The sequence below is a fragment of the Triturus cristatus genome, chromosome 8 (genome assembly GCF_964204655.1).
Source record: "Triturus cristatus chromosome 8, aTriCri1.1, whole genome shotgun sequence".
NCBI classification, from domain to species: domain Eukaryota; kingdom Metazoa; phylum Chordata; class Amphibia; order Caudata; family Salamandridae; genus Triturus; species Triturus cristatus.
Genome location: NC_140591.1, coordinates 947,070,888 through 947,094,143, shown reverse-complemented (window position 1 = coordinate 947,094,143; position 23,256 = coordinate 947,070,888). Strand labels below are relative to the sequence as shown.

Sequence of the window (23,256 nt, the reverse complement as noted above, 5' to 3'; positions counted from 1 at the left end):
GTTTGTGTAGTTGCATGTGTTTGGTAAGAAAATGTTTTTTTACTATTTATTCTAAATGAGTTTCATTTCCCTGCATGAATGTCTTTTTGTAAATGGTGTAATAATAACTGAATGTTTTATTGAGAGTGAAAAACGTTTTGCATATGTGCTTGATGTGTAATTTGTTGTCTTGTGAGTAATTGGTTTTGTTTTTTTCTTTCTAGTGGGATATCATTTGTTTTTGCTGTGTCTCTGCAGAGTAGGTGCTGTTGAGTGTAGTTGTCTATTGCAAGTGAATCGTATAGTGTTTGAGTATATAGATCTTTGTGATGAAGGCACACATTTTTTTTACTTACTTATTTTGCACAGTGTTGGTTGTTGTTGACTTGTTTGTGCAGTCCTTAGTAAGGATTATGGTTAGCTGCAGGATTACTGCTCAGCAGGTTGTTGGTATGCTTTTTTAGTCTTCCTCTGACCTTGGTTCAGAGACTGACTCTGCATCTGAGGCAGAGGAGGGACTGGAAGATTCAGGCAGTGAGTTCTAACCGTAAAGGTTTCCCAAAAGAACTTGTTTGTCAAAAGCTTGTACGGTGACAGTGCAGTGTGTTGTGTAGCGAGGAACTTCTAGCTGTGATATTTTCAGACAGGAGAGATGTCTAAATGCTGACTAACATACATGATGAAAGCACTTCACCTGTGAGTGTTTGCGGTCAGGTTGCTGGAGAGCGCAAACCTGTGTGTATTTTAGACTATAATAGGCACATGGGTCGTGTTGACAAAGTAGATCAGCAGTTGGAGCCTTACACTGCTCTTTGTAAGGCTTACATTTGGTAAAAGAAGTTGGCTATCCATCTTTTCCACATGGCAGCCTTTAATGCTTTTGTTGTATTTAAGGATTGTTTTCTTGAGTCAAAGATGACTTTTGCTAAGTTTCAGGAGACTGTAATAGGCAGCCTTGTTGTAGTGGAACAGGCAAGTGTTCCTAGAGTTGGAGTGGTGGAAAATGTGGCTAGATTAAAAGATCGCCTCTGTCCTGATCACATTCCTCCCACGCCCTCAAAAGACATTCCCAGTAGGAGATGAAGAGTCTGTTGGCGAAAAGGTACGCGAAAGAAGACTCATATGTACTACTCCGAATGTCCTTCTAACCGTGCACTGTGTGTGCCTCCTTGTTTTAGAATGTACCACAAGCATAAACAAATTTGTTTGTGTTTTCTTTTTTGTATAATGGGGTAATGGCCTATGACTGGGAAGAGCCAAAAACATAGGGATTAGGCTAGAGCACCGAGAATTTTAAGCACCACATTTAAAAATAAAAATGTTTTTAGCCAATTCTGCATTGGACACCCACTCAAGTAAGGTACTATTTTACTCGGATGACTGCGGGGAACGCTGTGGGTTAGGACATTTGTGCAGACATGGTGATTCCACACAAAAATATATGGAAAATGTGTTTTTTTCAGCTAATTTTGAGGTTTGAAGGGGATTCTGGGTAGGAAAACGTTGGAGGATCCACATAAGCTATACCTCGCTAGACTCCCCCGGGTGTCTAGTTTTGAGAAATGTGTGGGTTTGGTAGTTTCTTAAGATGGCTGCCGAGCCCGGGGCCAATACCCAGGTGACCACCCCTTGCAAAACCAGGTTGTTTTTTGATCGGCAATTATGATGTCTCCTCAATACGTTTTGGGCCCTTGCCTGTCACGGGTACTTAACCCACCCATGCGAGTGAGGTACCCTTTTTATCAGGAGACCTGGGGGAACGCTGGGTGGTAGGAAATGTATGGATCCATGCGGATTCCTGAACTTTCCCACGCAGAAATCTGAGAAAAAAGTGATTTCTTTTAGATAAATTTGAGGTTTGCAGGGGATTCTGGGTAGGAAAACGTTGGGGGTCCACACAAGCCATACCTCACGGGACTCCCCCGGGTGCCTAGTTTTCAGGAATGTGTGGGTTTAGTAGGTTTCCCAAAATGACCGCCGAGCCTGGGGCCAAAAACTCATGGGACCCCCCCTTGCAAAACCAGGTTGTTTTTGTGATCGGTAATTTTGATGTCTCCTCAATACATTTTGGGCCCTTGCCTGTTGCAGGTACTTGACCCACCCACACAAGTGAGGTACCATTTTTCTCAGAAGACTTTGGGGAATGCGGGGGGTGAATTTTGTGGATCCATGCAGATTCCAGAACTTTCCACCACAGAAATGTGAAGAAAATCTTTTTTTGTCCTTTTTTTTTTTTTTAAATACAAAGTTTGAGATTTGCAAGGGATTCTGGGTAACAGAGCCTGGTGAGAGCCAGACAAGTTGCCCCATCCTGGATTCCCCTGGGTGTCTAGTTTTAAAAAATGTATAGGTTTGCTAGTTTTCTATAGGTACCGGCAGAGCTAGGGTTCAAAATCTACAGCTAGGCACTTTGCAAAAAAAAGGGTTAGTTTTCACTGCGAAAATGTGGTGTGTCCACGTTGCGTTTTGGGCCGTTTCCTGTCGCAGGCACTAGGCCTACCCACACAAGTGAGGTACCATTTTTCTTGGGAGACTTTGGGAAATGTGGGGTGGGTGGAATTTTGTGGTCCACGCAGATTCCAGAACTTTCCACCACAGAAATGTGAGAACAATGTGTTTGTTTGGACACATTTGGAGGTTTGCAAGGGATTCTGGGTAACAGAACCTAGAGAGAGCCAGACAAGTCACCCCATCCTGCATTCCCCTGGGGATCTAGTTTTCTAAAATGTATGGGTTTTCTAGGTTTGTCTAGGTGCCGGCAGAGCTAGGGTTCAAAATCTACAGCTAGGCACTTTGCAAAAAAAGGGTTCGTTTTCACTGTAAAAATGTGGTGTGTGTTCACATTGTGTTTTGGGCCGTTTCCTGTTGCGGGCACTAGGCCTACCCACACAAATGAGGTACCAATTTTCCCGGAAGACTTTGGGGAATGCGGGGCGGGTGGAATTTTGTGCACTCACGCAGATTTCAGAACTTTCCACCACAGAAATTTGAGGAAAATGGTTTTTTTTTTTTTTTTACAAATGTTGAGATTTGCAAGGGATTCTGTGTAACATAACCTGGTGAGAGCCAGACAAGTCATCCCATCCCGGATTCCCCTGGGTGTCTAGCTTTCAAAAATTTATGGGTTTGCTAGGTTTCCCTGGGTGTCAGCAGAGCTAGGGTTTTAAATCTAAAGCTAGGCACTTTGCTAAAAAAGGGTAAGTTTTCACTGTGAAAAGGTGGTGTGTCCATGTTGCATTTTGGCCCGTTTCTTGTTGTGGGCACTAGGCCTACCCACACAAGTGAGGTACCATTGTTTTCAGAAGACTTTGGGGAATGCGGGGTGGGTGGAATTTTGTGGATCCACGCAGATTCCAGAACTTTCCACCACAGAAATGTTAGGAAAATGTGTTTTTTGGGCCAAATTTTGAGGTTTGCATGGGATTCTGGGTAACAGAATCTAGTGAGAGTCAGACAAGTCACCCCATCCTGGATTCCCCTGGGTGTCTAGTTTAAAAAATGCATAGGTTTGCTAGGTGTCCCTAGGTGCCGGCAGAGCTAGGGTTCAAAATCTACAGCTAGGCACTTTGCATTAAAAGGGTGTGTTGTCACTGTGAAAATGTGTTGTGTCCACGTTGTGTTTTGGACCGTTTCCTGCCGTGGGAACTAGGCTTACCCACACAAGTGAGGTACCATTTTTATCGGGAGACATAGGGTACCACAGAATTGTAGAGCAACTATTATTACCTATTGACTTTTAATGCATTTCTGCCTTCCAAATGAAAGACAATATGTGCTAAATGTCCTATTATTCTCATGCTAATACCAGTACTCACAATTTCAGAAATGTGCAAATAACTACTGTTTCTAAACTCTATATTTTGTTCCAATTTAAGAAATACATAGGTGTCTTTTATCCCGATTATTCACTGTATATACTTTCCCAAATGAATTGCTATATACCTGGTGCATAATAAAAAAACATTTTAAGATGCTGCTCAGTTATTGGTTCTGGGTTCGTCGGGTTCTTGGTGAACCTACAAGTCCTATATATCCCCACAACCAGAAAGGGCCAGTGGATGTAACGGTATATTGCTTTCAAACATCTGTCATATTTAGAAGTTACAGGTGAAAACATTGGCACAAATGGCTGTTTTTTTAAACTCATTTTCAATTTTTCCTATTTTCAACTGTTAGTTTCTATAAAGAAACCTAGAAGGATGTTAGTTTCTATAAAGACACCTAGAAGGATCTATACAAATGACCCCTTGCTGAATTCAGAATTTGGTCTACTTTTCTAAAATGAATAGCTTTCCAGTATCCATTATTGCTTTCATACCCATGGTGATTTCAGCCCCACAAACCCTTTGTTGATACCATTTGCAGGGAAAGAAACAGACGCTTTCATTTGCAGCAATTTTTTCCCCATTTTTCCAATAAAAAACAACATTTTGCTGTATTTTGGCTAAATTCTCGTTCGCCTCCAGGGGCATCCACAAACCCTGGGCACCTTTAGAATCCCAGTGATGTTGGAAGAAAATGACACAAATTTGGCATGGATACCTTATGTGGTCAAAACGTTACAGGGGCCTAAGCTCGAATTACCCCAAATAGCCCAAAAAGGCTTAGCACTATATGGGAGGGGAGGGGGGAGTTCTAGCAGCGAAGGGGTTAAAAACTAAATTTGAGTTGGAATTAGACACGCATGATGCAGAGCTTCAACACCTTGATCTTTAGTGTCTCAAATGGATTTCAAATCAACGGTCTCTTTTCAATGTTCGTAACCATGTAAGGCCAAATCAGTTCTAAAGTTTGTTCCATCTGCAGGCGTATACCGTCTTAGTGGAGGAACGCATGGCTGCAAGATAACATCACAGACTTCGGGAGGAAGGCTGAAGGCTGTCAACTTCCGCCGCTCAATCTCCACGCAAGGAGGTGGAGGCTGGACAGGTTCGGGTGGAGGACCGTCCCCTGTTGCTGCGACAGAAGATCCTCCCAACGAGGAAGTCTGATCGGAGGATCGATGGCCATGCGTAACAGCTCGGGATACCAGACTCTTTGTGCCCAATCCGGAGCCACAAGAATGACTTGGGCCCGCTGCGCTTGATCTTCTTCAGCACTCTGGGCAGAAGTGGTATAGGCGGAAAGGCATACAGAAGACCACAACTCCACTCGCGACGAAAAGCGTTGCCTAGTGAGTGCCGCCTTGGTAATTCCAATGCGCAGATTTGGTTCTTTTAAAAAAATATATATATTTTTATTGAGATTTTATACCATGTAATACAAACATGTCAAGCGATATCAATATTGTATTATAGAGGATGTAACAACTACGCTTGAGTCAAAAAATATGGAAAGAAAGAAACAAAAACCAAAAAAGAAAAACATGAAAGAACTACTTCAGTGACCTTGACATCGTATCTCGAACACATCGGTAAATTGTACCTACAATAGATCTTATCTATGGCAACATGCATAAGTGGCATCATATAGCAGTGTCTTGTTCATGGGGCGCTGATACAACTTCAGGAAATCCAGTTACAATCTCTATTAGGAGTCACCTAGGGTCGAGTAGTGCAATACAATGGGCTGAAACCGATGTACTCGTATGGGACAAACAATACAGTTGTAAGAGAATCATATATATTTCAATATACAATGGCTTGGTGACCGGCCCACATCTTATTTCTACCATCAAGTTTCTCTGACACAAAGTTCAAGTTTGTACCAATGATCTATTCAGGGGTATTGGATACTTTTCCTGCTAAATAATGTTGATAGAGACCCCAGAAATTTTTGGGGCGACTCTGGGGAGGAAGTATTTCGCTGTATAACTCTGTTTGTGTGTTGCAATAGAGCATGTCTCTGGCCCATTTCGCAAGGGTAGGAGACGGGCCACGCCCCCAACAGATTGCAATTCTAAAATGTGCACTCAACAACCCCATCTCTACCATGCAAAGGATGTCTTTATTTATTTCGAGTAGCCCTGTAGGGCTAGTAGAGGGACCAGTGCTATTGATGTTTCTACAATTCGACTCAATTCTTGGAAAATCAGGCCCCAAAATTCTGCTATCCTCGGGCATAGCCAGGCTGCATGCAAAAAATCTGCCGGGGAGGCTCTACATCTGTCGCACTCCGCCGATTCTCGCAGTCCATATCTATGCAAACGAGCAGGAGTATAGTACACTCTGTGCAAGTATTTAAAGTGGACAAGCCTATGTCTCCCGTTCACAGACATTCCCCTCATTGCCTCACAGCAATAGTTCCACTTATCATCATCAATAGTTATATCTAAGTCCGTCACAGTATACCAGGTCCAGTAATAATTTTCTTTCAAAAGTCCAAGACTTTGGTTGTTTCTTAGAGCTAACTGGTAATTCTATAATTAACGGGTCATGATCAGAAATAACCCTAGGTGCAATCTCTATCTTAGCTTTCTCAGCTTTTTCTACAGAAACAAAAAAAAAATCAAGGCGCACACATAAGATTGTACTCTCTCACAAAAAAGCATGTACCATAATAAGAAAACAACACCTTACTCCACCAGTGCCATCCCCGCTCCACCCCCACCCCACCCCAACTAAACCCTCCCTCCCACATGAGGCATAAGGACCATGGTCCTCTGTGATGGGCAGCGGATAATAGACCATTCCCTCGGACCCTCCCTCCTTTGAAGTAAACAGAACAATAGTGCATTCACCAACAACAACAAAAAAGAGAAAAAATAGCATTTCAAACTAGAAAAAAAACAGCACAGACATCAAGCAAAAATAGATGCAAAGCACCTTATCCATCTCAAATTGTACTCATAAAGTCCTTAGCTAAAGTTTCAGACACAAAAAATTGTGTCTGACCCCGTGTATGATTTTCAATTTGGCTGGATTGTGTAAGAATGCCTGAGCCCCCTTCACCTGAAATAGAGGGATCATTTGACTAAGGTGCCACCTCTTCTGGACTGTGACCTGACAGAAATCATGGCAGACAAAAAATTCACATCCCTTGCCCGCTCTCTTCCTGTCTGGTCGTGCCAAATCAAATATTGCTTCCTGAAGCAAAAAATTGTTGAGACATATCAAAATTGCTCTTGGCCTTTCAGTTGATCCCCCCATTTTCCTTGATTGATTAAATGGGAACCGATGAGCTCTCTGTAACTCAACTTTCCAGTCCCAATGCTGCAGCTCTGTAAGGGCCTCTGTAAAAAGTTCAACTACGAACTTACGGACATCATTTCTCTCCAGTCCTTCGGGTACTCCTAAAATCCGCAAATTGTTCCTTCTAGAATGATTTTCCAATTCGGTCAGCTTCCAAGCTGTGTCATCTTTCTGAGCCTTTATTGATTCAGTAATGACCTTCTGCTGTGCCAGTTCGTCTTCCAATGCTGATAATCTAGTTTCGGCTTCCCCGATTCTAATTGCAAAGTCTGAGCAGGTCTTAGCACCTCTGCACACGGCATTCTGCAATTTGGGCACCTCCCCCTGCGTCCAGAGCCCTTCCACCCTGGTCTCCTCTCGATGGGCCATTAAGCTTTGATAAATGGTATCGAGGGTAATTTCCGATGGCATACCTGACCCGGCAGTATCTTTAGGGGTTTCTCCTTGCCCCACTTCATCAACAATTTGTGTAGAGAACGAGTAGTCCCAGCTTAAAGAGCTTGCCTTTGCCAAAGAGTCACGCACCCCCTTTTGCTTCCAGACAGTCCCATTATTTACAGATACCTCCTCACTCAGCTCCTCTTCCTCCAGCCGTAGGCTGCTTATATCACTTCCATCATCTGCCCAGTCTTTCCCCAGGCTCTCATCCCGGGAAGAGTAAGAGGGGTCTGATATAGAGTAAAATTTGTCACCCGAGGCTACTTCTTTAGTGCCGACTGTGGTCAGTTGGATCGGATTCTGCAAGCCCTGAATACATTCTTCTCCCTTTTTCAGACGACTACCGTTCAAATTATGGCTGCTGGCCTCCTGCACCTGACCGGTCACCAACCAGTTATCACTAGGGTTTGCTGCATAGACAGGAACCTTAAGATCATTTTCAGATGCTGCATTTCTAAAAATCTAATTTTCTGCCGGTCCCAGCTCATCCTTTGATGAGAAAATAACCGCTTGATTGTCTCCTTCCTTTATAACCCCCATACACTGCACAGCACTTCTCGAGCCCTCCAAACATCCCTGGACTGCCCCTTCTGTCACCGTTTACCTAAACCGAAGTCTACCCTGAAATGGATTCAATACCTTGTACTGTATTGAGTGTCAGTCCCGCGGCAACATTGTTTCCAGAACTCTTTGCGTTATTGCTGCCACCATCCACCGGCGAGTCAGCAACTTCCACCGATATCTTACCTTTACCCAACTGTTTTTTAAACAAACTTGGAACCGTTTGCCGGTTCCGACTTGACATACCGTCCTTTGCCGCCTGAAATTGGCGGGGAGCCGTTTACGTGTCGACGTGCACCATCTCCTCTTTTCCCGAGACTGACCTTCATTGGACTCCCTAAGGCTGGAGCTGTGCCTGCCGGAGGCACCCGGGTCTTAGCCCCCTTGACCATACTTTTCAGAGGCATCGTAACAGGTATACCAAATAGCGCTGTGCGCCGTCCAAGCAGAGAGCCGGTAAAAACGTGCTTGAAGCGTTGAAGAAAAGTCAGACGCCAGGACACATACTGCCACAGCATACCAGTTTTTGCACAAATTCACTTTCTCTTTACTTTCTCCAGTATATCCTTTGTTTTGCTAGGATCGAAGAAAACAACAGGGCGAGGGGTTATTCCGGGAGAGTGCTGATATCCAGCTTACTTGGCCGAGCAAGGGGCCACCATCTTGCCTCCAAGCTGCCAGTAGATGCCGCCAATGACAAAGATATGAAGCTCAAAATGTTATCAAAATCAGAAAGTGCAACAGACATAAACATTACAGCGTTCAATAGCTCACTTATCCATATAGTTAAAATTCCACTCTCAGCATTTACATATTTACAATATGCCTATGTGTCTACAGCTTTTTGACCCAGACATTAGGTCATGTTGCATCATCTGTATGAGGACGGGTTATCTGAGCAAAGAAAGCATCTATGACACTTAGAGACTTCAGATAAGGGTAACCAATATGAATAAAAACAAGGTCAATAACTTGGTAAAACTAAAAAAACGGTCCACAACTTTGCGAAGGAATGAAACGTTCAAAGACCCAAACAGTGGATATTGCCACACAAAGGAGAGAGAAGTATACACCAAATATAAAATTCACTTTGCTAAAACAATTCATGAGTAAGGAAATCATGCTGGGCAGCTAGGAGACAGCACACTGAAGAATACACAGAGTGTTCGAAGAGACCGTACCAAAGGATCCAGGAAATCAATTCCAAAACAAGAGAGAATAAACCACCTAAACCGTGCACTGGCACAGGTTCGGTGCCACGCCCAAGTGGATCATACTGGCCAAAAGGTGCAAAGAACTACATTGGATACAAACAAAAGACCCAGTTCTGTTTTTTGAGCTATAGTGCAAAGACCTCCAAGAATGGTCATTGGCCGAGGAGATTCGAATGTCCTTGGTATGTACAGATGCTAAACTGAGGAACTAGAAAGCTGGAGAGTAATGTGTCATGAATTACAGGCTGAAGATGAACATGTGCACTCTGACTAAACATATTATAATTCCTAAATGTTCGGCCATGTGATAACAATATACAGTGATGTGATTCTTCCTCTAATATGCTGGCCTTCCTAGTAATGTATGCACCCCTCCCCTAACAGGCCTTCATTTCTGAAACTTCACTACTATTTTGAGAGGAAATAAACTTGTGAAAAATGATGAGTTATCTGAAAGACTGGAATTCTGGAAGCTTTTTAGTTTTTCTGGACAATTTTAATTTCTTAGTATTAATTCAGAACATGTAAACGTACCTCGTATTTTCTGGGTCCCTGGCCACCATAACAAAAGTTGCATCTAATATAGGACTGTAGACACCGTCAAGGAGCTAAAATACAAATAAGGCATAAAGTTATACTGTTCACTTTAATCTCTTTCTGCTGAGAATGCAGCACTGTTACCCTGCATCGCTGTCTATGGCTCCTATTCATAATTCCGTCATGAGCGACAGATAGTTTGTTCTCTATTTATGAGTTGATGGGAAAAGTAGGACATTGAAATATGTAAAAGACTCCTTATAGTATGCTTTGTCTGTGTAATCTCCATAAAATAAATAAAGTTTCCACAAAAAAAGGCATCTTTATGGTAGCTTCAATGTTGTTTACAAATGGCTTCTTATTACCAACCTGAAGGTACATAGTATTGTGACAAGAAACAAATTCTGAAAGCTGCTTAATTCAGAGCTTTGCGCAGGCGGTACTACATATGTATCATTGCCTTTAATTAGCCACTCCCTTCAACTCAGACCCTCCCCCGCTCCCCCACCCGTTCTATCTTCGGGAATGTTGCCTATTCAAGTGATGGTTAAGGCCAATGGCAGAGTCTTCCACAAAAGGATTTAGTGAACAGGAGTGAACTCAAGCAATAAGGTAAAAGATCTATAATAAAGGTAAGTTTATTTTTTACCCAGATACCCCAGGTTTCTCCTATTCTGAACCTGTGCGTAGCCACAGTAAGATAAAAAATAAACCGAGGTGGAAAAGCACCATCGGGCATCAGTCTATGCAAAACAAATTCCAAAATGAACTTTGGCAAAAATGTGCATAATATCTGCATGCGCATCAAGAGCATAGTGGTGCAGGCCCTGGCAGGATATACCTTATCAACTACTTCCTGTAAAGAAAGGGGATGATCCTCGACCCTGGGGAGGAGAAGTCATTAGCAGGACCAAACAAAGGAACATGTGTATTTAATACCAACTTCCTTAACCTCATACTGTATGTCACAATTACCTTTACTCAGTAAATACGCCAGCTGGTTCTTGAGAAGGCTAGCCATAATAGTTCTGCAGAGTGCTGGTGTATGCCAGATGATTAGTCCGCAGATACAGCACACAGTAACTATGTAAATCGGTCCTAAAGCGTGGAACGACCTTCCGCACTACATTAGAGCCTCCACAGTTCTTCTTGAATTCTGCAAGAATCTGAAGACCTGGCTTTTCAGTAAGTCATCTCAAAGCTATCTTCACTCAACTGCAAGCACTAGAATACTGTCACGGGTTATTAAGATAACATAATATAAAAATAACATCAGTTGCAGCTTTCTGTTTGTTTGTAGCACCTTGTGATTGCCTTGAAATAAAAACATTGCTGTTTAGGGTGGCTGAGATCACATTCAAAGGAAACCAATTCCAGAGGGTGTAGGCCTGCCTGAGGGAAGAGAGTGAGAGCTCATTTACGCCATGACACATGAGCAGCACAAACTGTATAAAGCTCTGACAAACACCCTTATCGTGAGCAGTTTACTGTCTACCACTAAGTAGTAGGGCAGCCACAGATAAAACCCAGGCTGCAAGACCATAAATGTTTATCAATATGTCTCCAAATGTCCTAGCATTCCTTTAGTACTCAAAGCTTAAACACATAATATATCAAGCAAATTATTTCTCCACACATTTGTGAGTCTATCACGTTTTATCCATAGGCTCACACACCAGACTTGTATACACATTCCTGTAATGCATTAACAAAAATAAGTGGTTTGGGGCATGATCAAGCCCAAAGAGGAGTTTGCTAGTATCTAGGTAACCTTTGGGCGGATAGCAGTTAGCTATCTGCCCCAGTATTACTCTGATTGTTGTTCTCATTTGTTCTTTAATGCCCCTGGACTAAGTGTGAGGTCATTCTTCTGAGCCCGGCATTACAACACAAAGATGCAATCACTTTCTATATGGGGGAGAACAGGTGTGTGTGTGGGAGCTGTGATGTCTTGGGGTCATTGATTTATTTCTCATCAGTTACATGACGCATTTATGAGGATCTACCATAATCACATGGAATATTAGGATAACGCACAGCCCAGCAAAGCGGTATAAAGTCCATTCATTCCTTAAATGGAAAAAAGTCTTCAAGAGTCCTACATAAAACTAGCAGAGAGGGAGAAACTCTAAAAGAGCTGGTGTGACCAAATATTTACAACTAATTTCTCTGCTTATTCTGGAGGAGCCTTAATCTGGTTTAAGTCTGGCATTCCATTTACTGCAAATACAGGAATGGCAGAGCGAGAGTGCAGATTTGTCTGAATTGAATGAAAAATGGATTGTGGCCGGATAATCATTGGCAGCATCTCTGCTCTATGTACGGAACTAAAGCCATTTCTGCACTCATTGACTTATCACCTGACAACATGGGCACATATTCCATGGGTGCTGGGAGATTATTTTATTAGTGTTTTAGATGTCCCTCCCCTCACACCCCCAGACGATCACAAATGTCAAGGGCCTATGGCAATTGTTGCCAATAGATGCCTGGCACCTCCATAATCCTATCCTTCAGCTTGATTTGCTTTACTTTCCCATATACAGTTTGTATGTGCGGCTTGACAGAATAGTTTGTTCTGCAACCCTCAGGCCACCAATATCATACCTTGATTATCGGGGTAGACACACATCGTATTCTAATCCTCAGCTGCACCGCTAGGGATGGGCAGGGTCCCGCCTCCTATTCGAACATGGAGGCTCAAAACATCCATGCTGGAGGATCCATCTCCATATGACAGACTTACGGGACAGATTTAAGACTACCTTACCAATAATGATGATAAAGCAACCTCCCTCATATAGGAATGGGAGGCCCTCAAGGTGGTTGTCCAAGGCCAGTGGTGGCCAAGACCAGCGAGTGCACCATTCCACGACCCTGCTTGAGTCTCTCCAGAGCCAAGTCAGACTTTTCACAGAAATGGTGATAGCCAATGAAGGACCTATCCATGAGATTTCCTTAGACGGTCCCAGACAACCCAATGGAGCGTATCCAGGCATGTCTGTCTCTAGCTACCCACTTATCTTTTGTGAGAACTTTCAGACTTTAACACTATGGTTCCTAAACTAGAGTAGTAGCTTTCTCACATTATTTTTCTTTTTCAAACCCTAGTGAGCAACGCTGCTTTGTCGATGAACGATAAAGTACTACACCTGGATATCAGTTAGCCACTCATAAGTAACACTTAGTTGAGGAACTAGAATAACCTGCATAGTAAAATATGCAAACTAATCAGTAGCAGGAATGCAGTTTCAGAAACAGGATTATCACTGCAGTCCCACAACTGGCAAACTCTAGAACACACAGAACAATGTTTGTTTGGCAGTCTTCCATTTAATTTATTTGAACACAAGAGCCTATGCAGGTAGGCTGAATCAGATTACCTGTGCTAATTTATATAACCATCATAAATTCTATTTTTATAAATGGGGTCCACTAGCAGAAGAAAATTGAGAACATGGATACCTGGAGCACGTGCATTTTGACTTCCATGGAGCTCTTCCCAACCCAGGTGACGTTCCCAGTGAATTTTATATCACAGTCAGGATAGATAATCTTTTTACACTTATCTAAGAGAGATTAGAAACAGATTAAATGCAACAAACATATTTAGATTTTTGCACACATAAAATCACCACCCTAAATTTTGAAATATTGTAATAACATCTGAATAAAATACTGTCAATAAAGATTTAACAACGAATTTCCATACTTCATTAAATGTCTTCAAACTAAACTGCAAAGGTATACCATTATTTCTGTAAGTTGCATCTTGTAATGGGCATTGATTTCTTGTGGTTCCTTATGTCTCTGAGTTCCTAACCACCTGTTGAGAGTCACAAACCTCTAGAAACAATCTTTACGTGTAGTGATCTCGAAACTAGAGGGAAAGGGGTGTTAAAAGAATATTTAAGGGTAGTGTTGGGACAGATTTATGTGGAAAATAAAATGGGCAATTGAACGGGAAGGTTAGGGTGATAATAGAACCTAATTCATTCCTAGAAAATGTCTAGAGACCTGTGAAAATCCACTGGTAACCTTGAACAAGGGGTGTTCTAAATTCTTTAGTAAAAGAGAAGCAAGAAATAATAAGCTGTTTAATCTGAATTCCAGCTCATTTTATATCACTTGTGAGGTATTCAAGTGTAGTTATACTTAACGAGTAAGACCTAGTCGCTTAATAGCGAGAGAGAGCTATAGAATGTTCTTGAGCAATGGGCAAATATGGCTGATACTTTAAAAAGTAAAGATGACAAAGCTGTTGTGACAAGAGAGAGATCAGTACCCATCAAGAATCCAGTACTTCCAAGTGACTGGTTAAATCGTTTTGCCAGAGTATTCTTTGATCAGCAAGTAAAATAAGGCCCTGGACACATGAGAGGAAGAAAACCATTAAGAGGACCAGCAGGTCTACAGTTTACAAAGACAATCCAAGAACTAAGTAAAGGCAAAACGTCAGCTTGACTTGACGGGCAAGTGAGGAATATACTATACAGCTGATTAAAGTAGTATGCACATAAGCTAGAGAATTGAATTTACACAGATACCTTGCAAAAGACTGGGCGACATCTTAAAGTATCTCCAAGCTCACCGTTTATGGAGGATTTAAGTATCCCTATGAAAGAGAGCTACAAGTGAAAATGGTGTGCTCAGGAGACCTAAGGAAACAAGTTTGCTGAATATGCTTTAAAATGCTCTACTACTAGCTCTATGTACATGTAAAGGGGATAAATAGAAGGTAATAACAGACACAGGTAACTGCACATTAGGGGTTTTGGGAAATATCAAACATTCCCTCTTGCATGGTATACATTCAGATTTTTTAGGCCCCAAAAATTAAAAAAGAAAAAAGGGTGCTGAGAGCAATATGTGAGACACTGGATTATTTATTTAGAAAATCAAGCCTTGAGATCTGTAAAATATTGGAACATTTGTAATGCACGTGACTACGGTTACAGAATGTAATTTTAAGCCAGGGATCAAAGTACTGAGATGATGGGATTCTCAGCCAGTCAGGGAAGTATGCTTTAGCACAGAGGGGTCGACTTTTATGAAATGTGGAACATATTTTTTTACTGTAATATTTTTGCTTTGTCCTTTTAATAGATTTGTATTTAATGTATTATGGGAATTTATAGGTGATTCAAATGAATGGCATATGAGTTTTGGATCATAAGTGGTAAAGGGCTTCGGTCACATTGCCTGATTTGAAATGACACCATCTTTATGCTCACGTTTCTTAAGTAGCATTCTTTCAGCAACACAGTGACTTTTGACATACATTTGTGTAGCTGTCAGTGCAGGATAGGTTTCCCAGAACCTGCAATTGCTTATATTTCAACTTCGTAGGCACACTATCATGAAACCTTGAACATTTAGCCAGATGCATAGAGTTCACTGCACAAATGCCAGGGCTTATTGTTGCCCAGCAAGCGATGATACTATCTAGCTAATATAAACAATTGTAGCCTGACAAAGACCTCAACATGCCAACATGGGCACTGTTTTATTATATATATGAGTTCACTTCTTGGTTAAAACCAGAGGAGCACTCTGCTGACACTTTGAGGTCACGACCCACTGGAATTACAGCTCAGCTGACTCCTATCCTCTCACGAGGGGTGTCCTGCTCAACACCAAGACAGAGAGCCTGATGACACTTGCCCACAGGTAATGGGGGAGTTAGATCACCAGGCAGGTATTCTTGGAAGATCACCGACTCTAGGCCAAAGTAGTTAGGGAGAGTTACGAAGGAGCACACTACATTATACAAAATTGCACTACATATATGCTAGCATATATTCATTGTTTTAGCACCATGGTGGAATTATTCTTTCTCACCACTGTTCTTGTATTGCTAATTATGGTAATATGTTTCATTCCATTATTAATTGCAGCGCATGTATGTTACTAAAGAATCTCACTGCTTTAATATATATTAAAACTGCAGGTTGTGCATTTCTTCCGTATTTCCTTTGGGTATGCATCAGAGTCTAAACGAAAATGTTCTAGATCTGTTACCATGATTTCCTTAGGGGATCAAAGTTTTCATGTTCTGGAGGTTGCACACACATTAGTTACCCTGTATGGTTAGGGGTTCGGATGGAGCACTGTGAGATAGCAGGACTATAGACAAACATCTCCTGAGGGGGTGCAGGAAATCAGACTCGCACCATCCCAACATTTATGTTGTCTGACAAACGCCCAGTTTTACCGAGGAAGGTACAAGCCGTACGACATGGCGCCGCCAACGTTAGAGTTTGGACTCTTATTTAATGGATCACCTTAGTAGTTTTCTTTTGTATCCCTAAGGAACCCTATTCACCTACCAAATAGAGATGTCAGAGGTGTTAGCAAAAATCCTCCTCAGCTAAGTAGGGATCTCCTATGTATTGGCTTAGGTTGTTCAGCTTGAACTTTTCAAATGATTGTCCTATCTGATTTTCACTCTGATGGCTGGAACAGAATGAGTAAATATAGCTGAAAACTGCAGACATGCAGTTACTCAGATGCTGCAACAGAATTGTGGGGAAGTTACCGTTGTGGCTGAGGCTCATGAAGCATTTAGGACAAAGGTCTTCTATTCATGGGTTAAAATCCCAGCAGCTGATGATCACTTAAGATTGTTTCAGAAATACACTGCGACTGACATTTCACGTAACTACACAGCTTACGAGGATCTAGAAATACCACTAACATGCCAATACCACCAAAATTGGTATAATGGTGACCTACCACACACAATGGAAGAAGTTAGACCTGTTGAAGTCTTAGGCTACACACCACATCCAAATACTGCTAATTTAACAGCAGCACAGGTATGAACACTATAGCACAAGTTACTTACCTTCGGTAACGATATATCTGTAAGAGACATTAGTTAGGGATGGATTCCTTACCTTAGAATTACCCCCAGGCGTCAGACCGGATCCGGAAAGTTTTGTCAGCAGCACCCCTGTGCATCAGAAGGTGGTGTTGTGCGGCTCCGTGTCCGTCGTAGGTGTCATGATCGCTGGGATGACATCGCGGCAGCTACTTAGACGCCACCCTTGCGCGCTAATGTCAGTTCTGTACTCGACTTTCCACGCCAGGAACGCAGTGCCATGCAAGATACTGACCACTGGAGCATTGAAACTAGGGCCCTGAAAGGAATGACCTTAACCCTAGAAATCAGTTCGCAGAACGGGGAGGATGGGTGGGGCGGTAAGGAATCTATCACTAACTAATATCTCTTACAGATATATCGTTACCGAAGGTAAGTAACTTGTGCATCTGAAAGTGACACATTAGTGATAGATTCCTTAACTTAGAATAGATACCCCAGCAATACCAACCCCGGTGGTGGGTCTGCGAACCAAGATCACATCAGAAAGTCACAGAGAACAGAACGGCCAAAGAAGCCATCTCTCCGGACTTGACTGTCAAGGCAATAATGCTTAGTAAAAGTGTGCAGTGAGGCCCACGTGACTGTCTGACAGATGTCTTGCAGGGGGACACCACGTCCCAATGCAGTCGTAGCTGCTGTCGCCCTGGTAGAATGGACGCACAACCCCACCGGAGGTTCCTTTTTAGTTAGAGAATAACAGGCTTTGATACACAAGACGACCCACCTGGAGATAGTCCTCTTGTGTACAGCCCGGCCTTTCTCGGCACCTACGTAGCCAACAAAGAGCTGGTCATCCACTCAAATCTGTTGTGTGCGATTCACCACTGAATAAGTACCACCCTCCTCCAAAGCCACGGTAGAAGGAGACAGTGTGCCAGGTTCTGGAGAAAAATCCAGTCCACCTGCGTCCTCCAAATCCTCTTCCCAGTCTGGGTTTAACTTGCATTGGGCTGTGAGAGGGTCTTCAGACCCCTTCCAGTCCTCCCCATCCTCCGTAACCTGCTGGGCAGGCGGAAAAGAAGGAGGCGGATGGAGAAAGGGCTAGAAATTCCCCATTGGCGTCGGATTCGGCATCGATCAACCGGTCAACCGATCTGGCACCGTCTCCATGTTGGGGTGGAAGCCAGGGACGGCATCGGCCGGGGAGCCGGCAGGCGGCGATGCCGTCGATGTCGGTGGAGGTCGTACGAAGCCAACCGACATCGGCTGGGATCCATGCATGGATCCATGGGGGTCTCGTGGCGCGGAGGCCAGAGCCGTCTATGACGTCGGGGTCGGGGCCGGAGCCGGTGACAAAGAAGGGCAAGGACCCCCAGTCGGACCCGCGGGGCCCTAAGGCGCCCCAGTAGGGCCCGACGGGCCAAAGAGGCATGCCATGGCTGACAGAAATTCCTGCAGCTGGGCCGGAGTCGCCGACGGACCCGGGAAGGGCGGGTAGGCCATCAGCAACTGCATAGGCTCTGCCGGAGCCGCGGGGATGGCACCCTCAGCCGTGTCGCGCGACAGGCTAGGGGATGACGAAGAGCAACGTCGCTTCTTCTACTTCTTGTGCTTCGCCTTACCTGACCCCGAGTGCGAAGACTTTGTCGAACGATGGTGGCGGCTCTGCGACCGGTCCCTCGACCTCCCAACGGACCTGGACCTTGAACGGCGCGGTGCCGACTCCCAGGCCTCAAGCAACTTTCGGGACCACTCCCGCAAAGATTTTGGAGCCATGGCCCGGCAGTCGGGGAACGACGCGGGGTTGTGGTCACGCCCCAGGCAGTAGAGACACTCACGGTGCGGGTCCGTCACCGACATTGTGCAGGGACAGGCCTCGCAAGACTTGAAATCAGGCATCCCTATACACCAGGAGTCAAAGGCTCAAAAGAAAAGAGACAAAAAGTCCCCTAAAAAAAACTTAGTAAAAAATTGACTGGGAGTACCGCTCTCACCGGAACTGCGCTTGCTGGCGCTGAATAAGAAAGAACTGACGTCAGCGCGCGAGGGCGGTGCATAAGTGGCTGCCGCGACGTCATCCCGGTGATCATGACACCTATGACGGACGCGGAGCCACACGACGCCACTTTCCGACGCGCAGGGGTACTGATGATGCCTCGGGGTAATTCTAAGGTAAGGAATCTATCACTAATGTGTCTCTTTTAAATTAATAGTTTAGTCAGACTATATCAGGGATTTCCAACGTTTTCTGTAATAAGAACTACTTACATTTTGTGAGAACCATCAAGGGCTGCTAATATCATTTGTGTTGAAATAGTGATCAAATCAGATAAGATTGCATAAGCATGTTTATTACCAGCAGTGATCACCTCAGTGCATCAGGCATGGTTGCCAGCAGTAATGTGAAATATGCATAAAAAATGTGGAATGCCTCTACCTGGATCATACATAACAGCCATAACTGCAATGCCCGGGTACCAAGTTACTATTAGTAATAATTCTTTACACCATATGATCTTTCACACAAATACCAAATTTGAGAAATTCAACCATTTATCTCCAGACATCAGATTACGAGTTCTGAAAATACACACATTTTTGTCTCAAATACACACTTTTCAATTTTGGTATGCATATAGTCATTCAAACAAGCAAAAACTTCTAATTTAGCAGGCTGGGCTACACAGAGGAGAGCTACTTTCAAACAGGTGGGGAGCTACCAGTAGCTCACGAGCTACTCGTTGGAGAAGCCTGGACTATATAGAGGCCTGACACAGTTTGTTACGTGATCAAAGACTGTAAACTATATGAGGGCTGTTTAAGCTCCACAACCACAATTGGCTACACCGGGTATTAGCCTATAGACAATTAATGCAGTCATGGGTAAAGTTCCCATCAGGCAGGAGGAAATTCTGCTCTGGGCTGCACAGAAAACAAATCACCATGAAGCAGCGTTTCCCCACATACATTGGTAACAATTATGAAATCTTAAACTTTAGTTCATATTTTCTTCACAGAGAAACTACATTTAAAGACGTCTTTATAATAACAATCACCATTAGAATCAATAACACACCACAAATTATTTTTTGAGAGTCTACGTAGTACAAGGACAAGATTTATTTGATCAAATTCACCAAAACAATGCATTCCAATCATATACAATATGTTTGTGTCTGAATAAGCATATATCACTTACCAATTTTGTCCACCAGAGCTGTGACTATTGATAAAGGAGATGTCCCAGTATGTTCTACTTTGGTGTGAGTGTAACAAATAAGTACTGTAAATAAATAAGTACAATTATTAACTGCAGCATACATTTGCTACTTTTTCATTAAAGTAGCGTGAAATTAAAATATAAAAGAGACTGTGCAAGAACTAAATGTACGAGAACACAATGCTCTATCCAGAACTGCATGTGCACTTTTTTAAAGCCAAATATTTACAATATAAATTGTTTCTCCTGACAAATATGTGGGACCTCAAATCTACAAGGCTATTCCCTACCACACAAATTTGTCAATTACCTCATTGACACCCCCCAAAACCACCCTCAAACAAAAAGTGAAACAAGTCTTGCACCTCCTCACATTCATGGACGATTGTGGTATAGGGGCAGGAAATTTGAAATATAATTGCAAAAACATCCAACATAAACTAGGTGCTTACACCATCAAAGAGCTTTCAGCAATGATCTACAGTTACGGACACACTTTTGGAATTGATCAAAATGTCTCATTATCATGTTCACGTTGTCCTTTGTTATTCCTAAATTAGTAAGTAAATTACTGCTGCCATGTTTTCAATACTTGTCAAATATTTAACTTCTTATTGAATGCATGAACAATTTGTATGAATAAAATGCAATTTGGGCTTCAGAGCACGCATTTCAAACACACCTTAACACAGTCCACTGAATTTTGCATATTAACACAGACTATAGAAATAGATTTCACTAGTGACATAATACCAGGGAGCCTGAATTCTTCGTGTAAAAGCCTGTCTCTAATTTAATTATTTCAGTTGAGTTGTCACATCGCTAGTCACCTGTAATAAGGAAATGACGTAGCTGCTTAAGTGGAAAAACATAGTACTGTTGAGTTGTGATGATATAATGCCTGCTGCCAGAGAGAGCAGCCAAGGTAAAAGGTAGGACACGGAGCATAATTACTGCTGCAGTTTAAAAAAGAAAAATGAGAACTGGCTTTTCCTTCTTCTGATCTACCTAACCTGAACAGTAATCAGCAGAAATGATGTATCTGTTCCAAAGCTATTATATTTTCCATGTGATTAATCATTACAGGACAGTCAGAATTTTGCATATTCCTAAACATTCTGAGCTACAGTAAAGAGCAAAATCTCCATATCAACTAACTGGCGCTACTGGTGGGCTCCTTAGTAATAAAGTGATGGACTACGGAGAGGGCTCAGTGCTGCGTCCTCTTGAAGAAGAACAATATCTATGCAGTGAGTGCATACACCACCACAGAGGTACTGTAGGAAGGTGGAATCTGACTATATGGTTGTCCCCAACTTTTTGCCTGGTATTTGGATGGTTTTTGACTAGTCTGGCTGGGATCCTGCTATCCAGGACCCCAGCCTGTCTGCTTCCTCCCTAAAACTGATGTGGGTACCCTAGGTACAACCCAATTGGATACTGAGGATCCCCTGTAGATGGTACCCTAGGTACCCAGGGCATGGGTCCCTCAGAGGCCTACCAGGGCTGCGGCACTTATTGTGCCACCCTGGGACAGCAATACCAAATGACACCACCAGACCACTACTGTAGTCTGGGTAAGGTGGTGCTTGCACCCCCTTACAGGGATACAGGTACCCTGTATCCCACCTATGTACAACACATGTATTCTCATTGGTCACCCCTCAAGCAGGCCTTGCTAATCCTACAAGGCAGGGTGCTGAGATATGTGTGAGGGGGGACCCCTACCTAAGTAGGGCCCCTCTGCAACCCTTGTAAAAATCATTGCTGGGTTGTTTGTAGTGTAGCCATACCATATACTCTTAACCGCATTATAAGTATATTGCGATAGAGTGATAACTTGAGAATGGCTACACAGAACCATATCGTGTTTGGTGTCAAACATGTAGGAATCATACCCCCAGTCCAGCCATGGGCATGATTCCCCCCTGCTAGAGGGGCGATATGGGAAAAGCGGCAGAATTTAGACACCAATTTAAAAGTGCACACGTATCTCAAAATGGATGCTACTCGCCACCCACACGACTCTGGCTGCCTGTTGCTGGGCAAAACCCCAGCCTCGGCAGCTGGACAATAGGGATCCTGTTGCAGGGAGGTGCAAGCACCTTCCCAGACAGGCTATGTGGATTGGAACTGGGTGGGTGCACCATAGGATGCCTTTCAGAGTTGCACGTAGACTGCTACAGCGCCTACATTCTGCATACAACGCCTGGAACCGGTTCAGGGGCATCCTGCCCCTCGCCCAGGCGGGAAACACACAAAGGGGAGAGGGTGTAGCCACCATTTCCCACCTCAACTCTCATTGGTGGACACTGATCTGGACACTCCCCTAATCTTGTGGATAAAGGTGAATAACGTGTCCCCAGAGAATCAGATTAATCTTGGACTTCACAGATTTGACCTTCGACGAGCTGCTGCCCAGCTGACTGAAGAAATCTCCCTTGGGGTAAAGGTGTTACCCCCCTGCTTGGCAGGCACCTGAAACACTGCAAGTGACCCGGTTGGAACGTCACTGCTCCTTCGGACATCGACGACTCCTCTCAACCTTGAGGTGGGTTTCCTAGCATCCCAGAGGCCAGTGAGCGTGCCCAGCAAGTCTGAGCACCGTGGACCGCGTGGGTACCGAGATCCCCAATACCCCAAGACACCGGCCACCTCTTGCGTAGCACACGACCCTGACCAGTGGGGAAGTTGTGCTTTGGCCCAATATTGTGCCAACCTCTCAGCAGCAACTGTGCCAAAGATCAGCGCCCTAGCTCACTCCGGTGGCCCGTGGGCACCCTTTTACGCACTCCAAATTGCTGCCTTCCGCGGTCCCTTGTCTCTCGACTTGTGGGCCCTAGGGGAGGTCAAGCTTTACTTTTAAGAGTTCCCCTGGTTGCTCCAGGCCTGCCCTACAGTCTCCTCGAAGGAGACCTCGCTCAGACCTCGTGGGTCTGCACCAGTAGCTGATTTGTTCATCTTGCGTGGTTGCCAAGGCTTAGTAGAACCAATCCGGACACTAACACCGCAGTGACCCTCATCCTTCATTGGACAGTCGCCATCCAGAAGCTGGCCTTCCTTGAAGCCTCCCGGAGCCCGTGGCTGCAGATCCAAGCTACACCTTTTCCACTTGAAGCACCCGACATTGAAGGGCTCTTTTCCTTGAGCTCCCTGGTCACTGTGCCGTGACCCAGACACTGTCCCCTCTGCTTTCAGGTTCTCCTCTACAAGATCTACAACTTCATTCTTCACGGCATCATTGACGCTTTTGGCTAGCAGCGGTTTTGTACATTTTCCCATTGAAAATCAGCCCGCGGCCCGACATCAAAAACGACCTATGCACCCGGCTTCCCTGGGGCAGGTAACAGT

The 23,256-nt window shown here is 43.8% G+C and overlaps 1 protein-coding gene across 2 annotated transcripts in view; it reads right to left on the bottom strand.

Annotated features, from left to right (window-relative positions):
• ACOT9 (acyl-CoA thioesterase 9) overlaps nucleotides 1-23,256 on the bottom strand; it is a 445,455-nt gene that overhangs the window by 269,230 nt on the left and 152,969 nt on the right. For both annotated transcript variants that reach the window (XM_085622470.1, XM_085622471.1), the window contains 3 exons: nucleotides 19,885-19,968; nucleotides 13,325-13,428; nucleotides 9,857-9,930 (listed from right to left, as the gene is read on the bottom strand). In XM_085622470.1, the coding sequence (XP_085478596.1) occupies nucleotides 9,857-9,930; nucleotides 13,325-13,428; nucleotides 19,885-19,968 (262 nt within the window). The remainder of the gene's footprint in view (nucleotides 1-9,856; nucleotides 9,931-13,324; nucleotides 13,429-19,884; nucleotides 19,969-23,256) is intronic.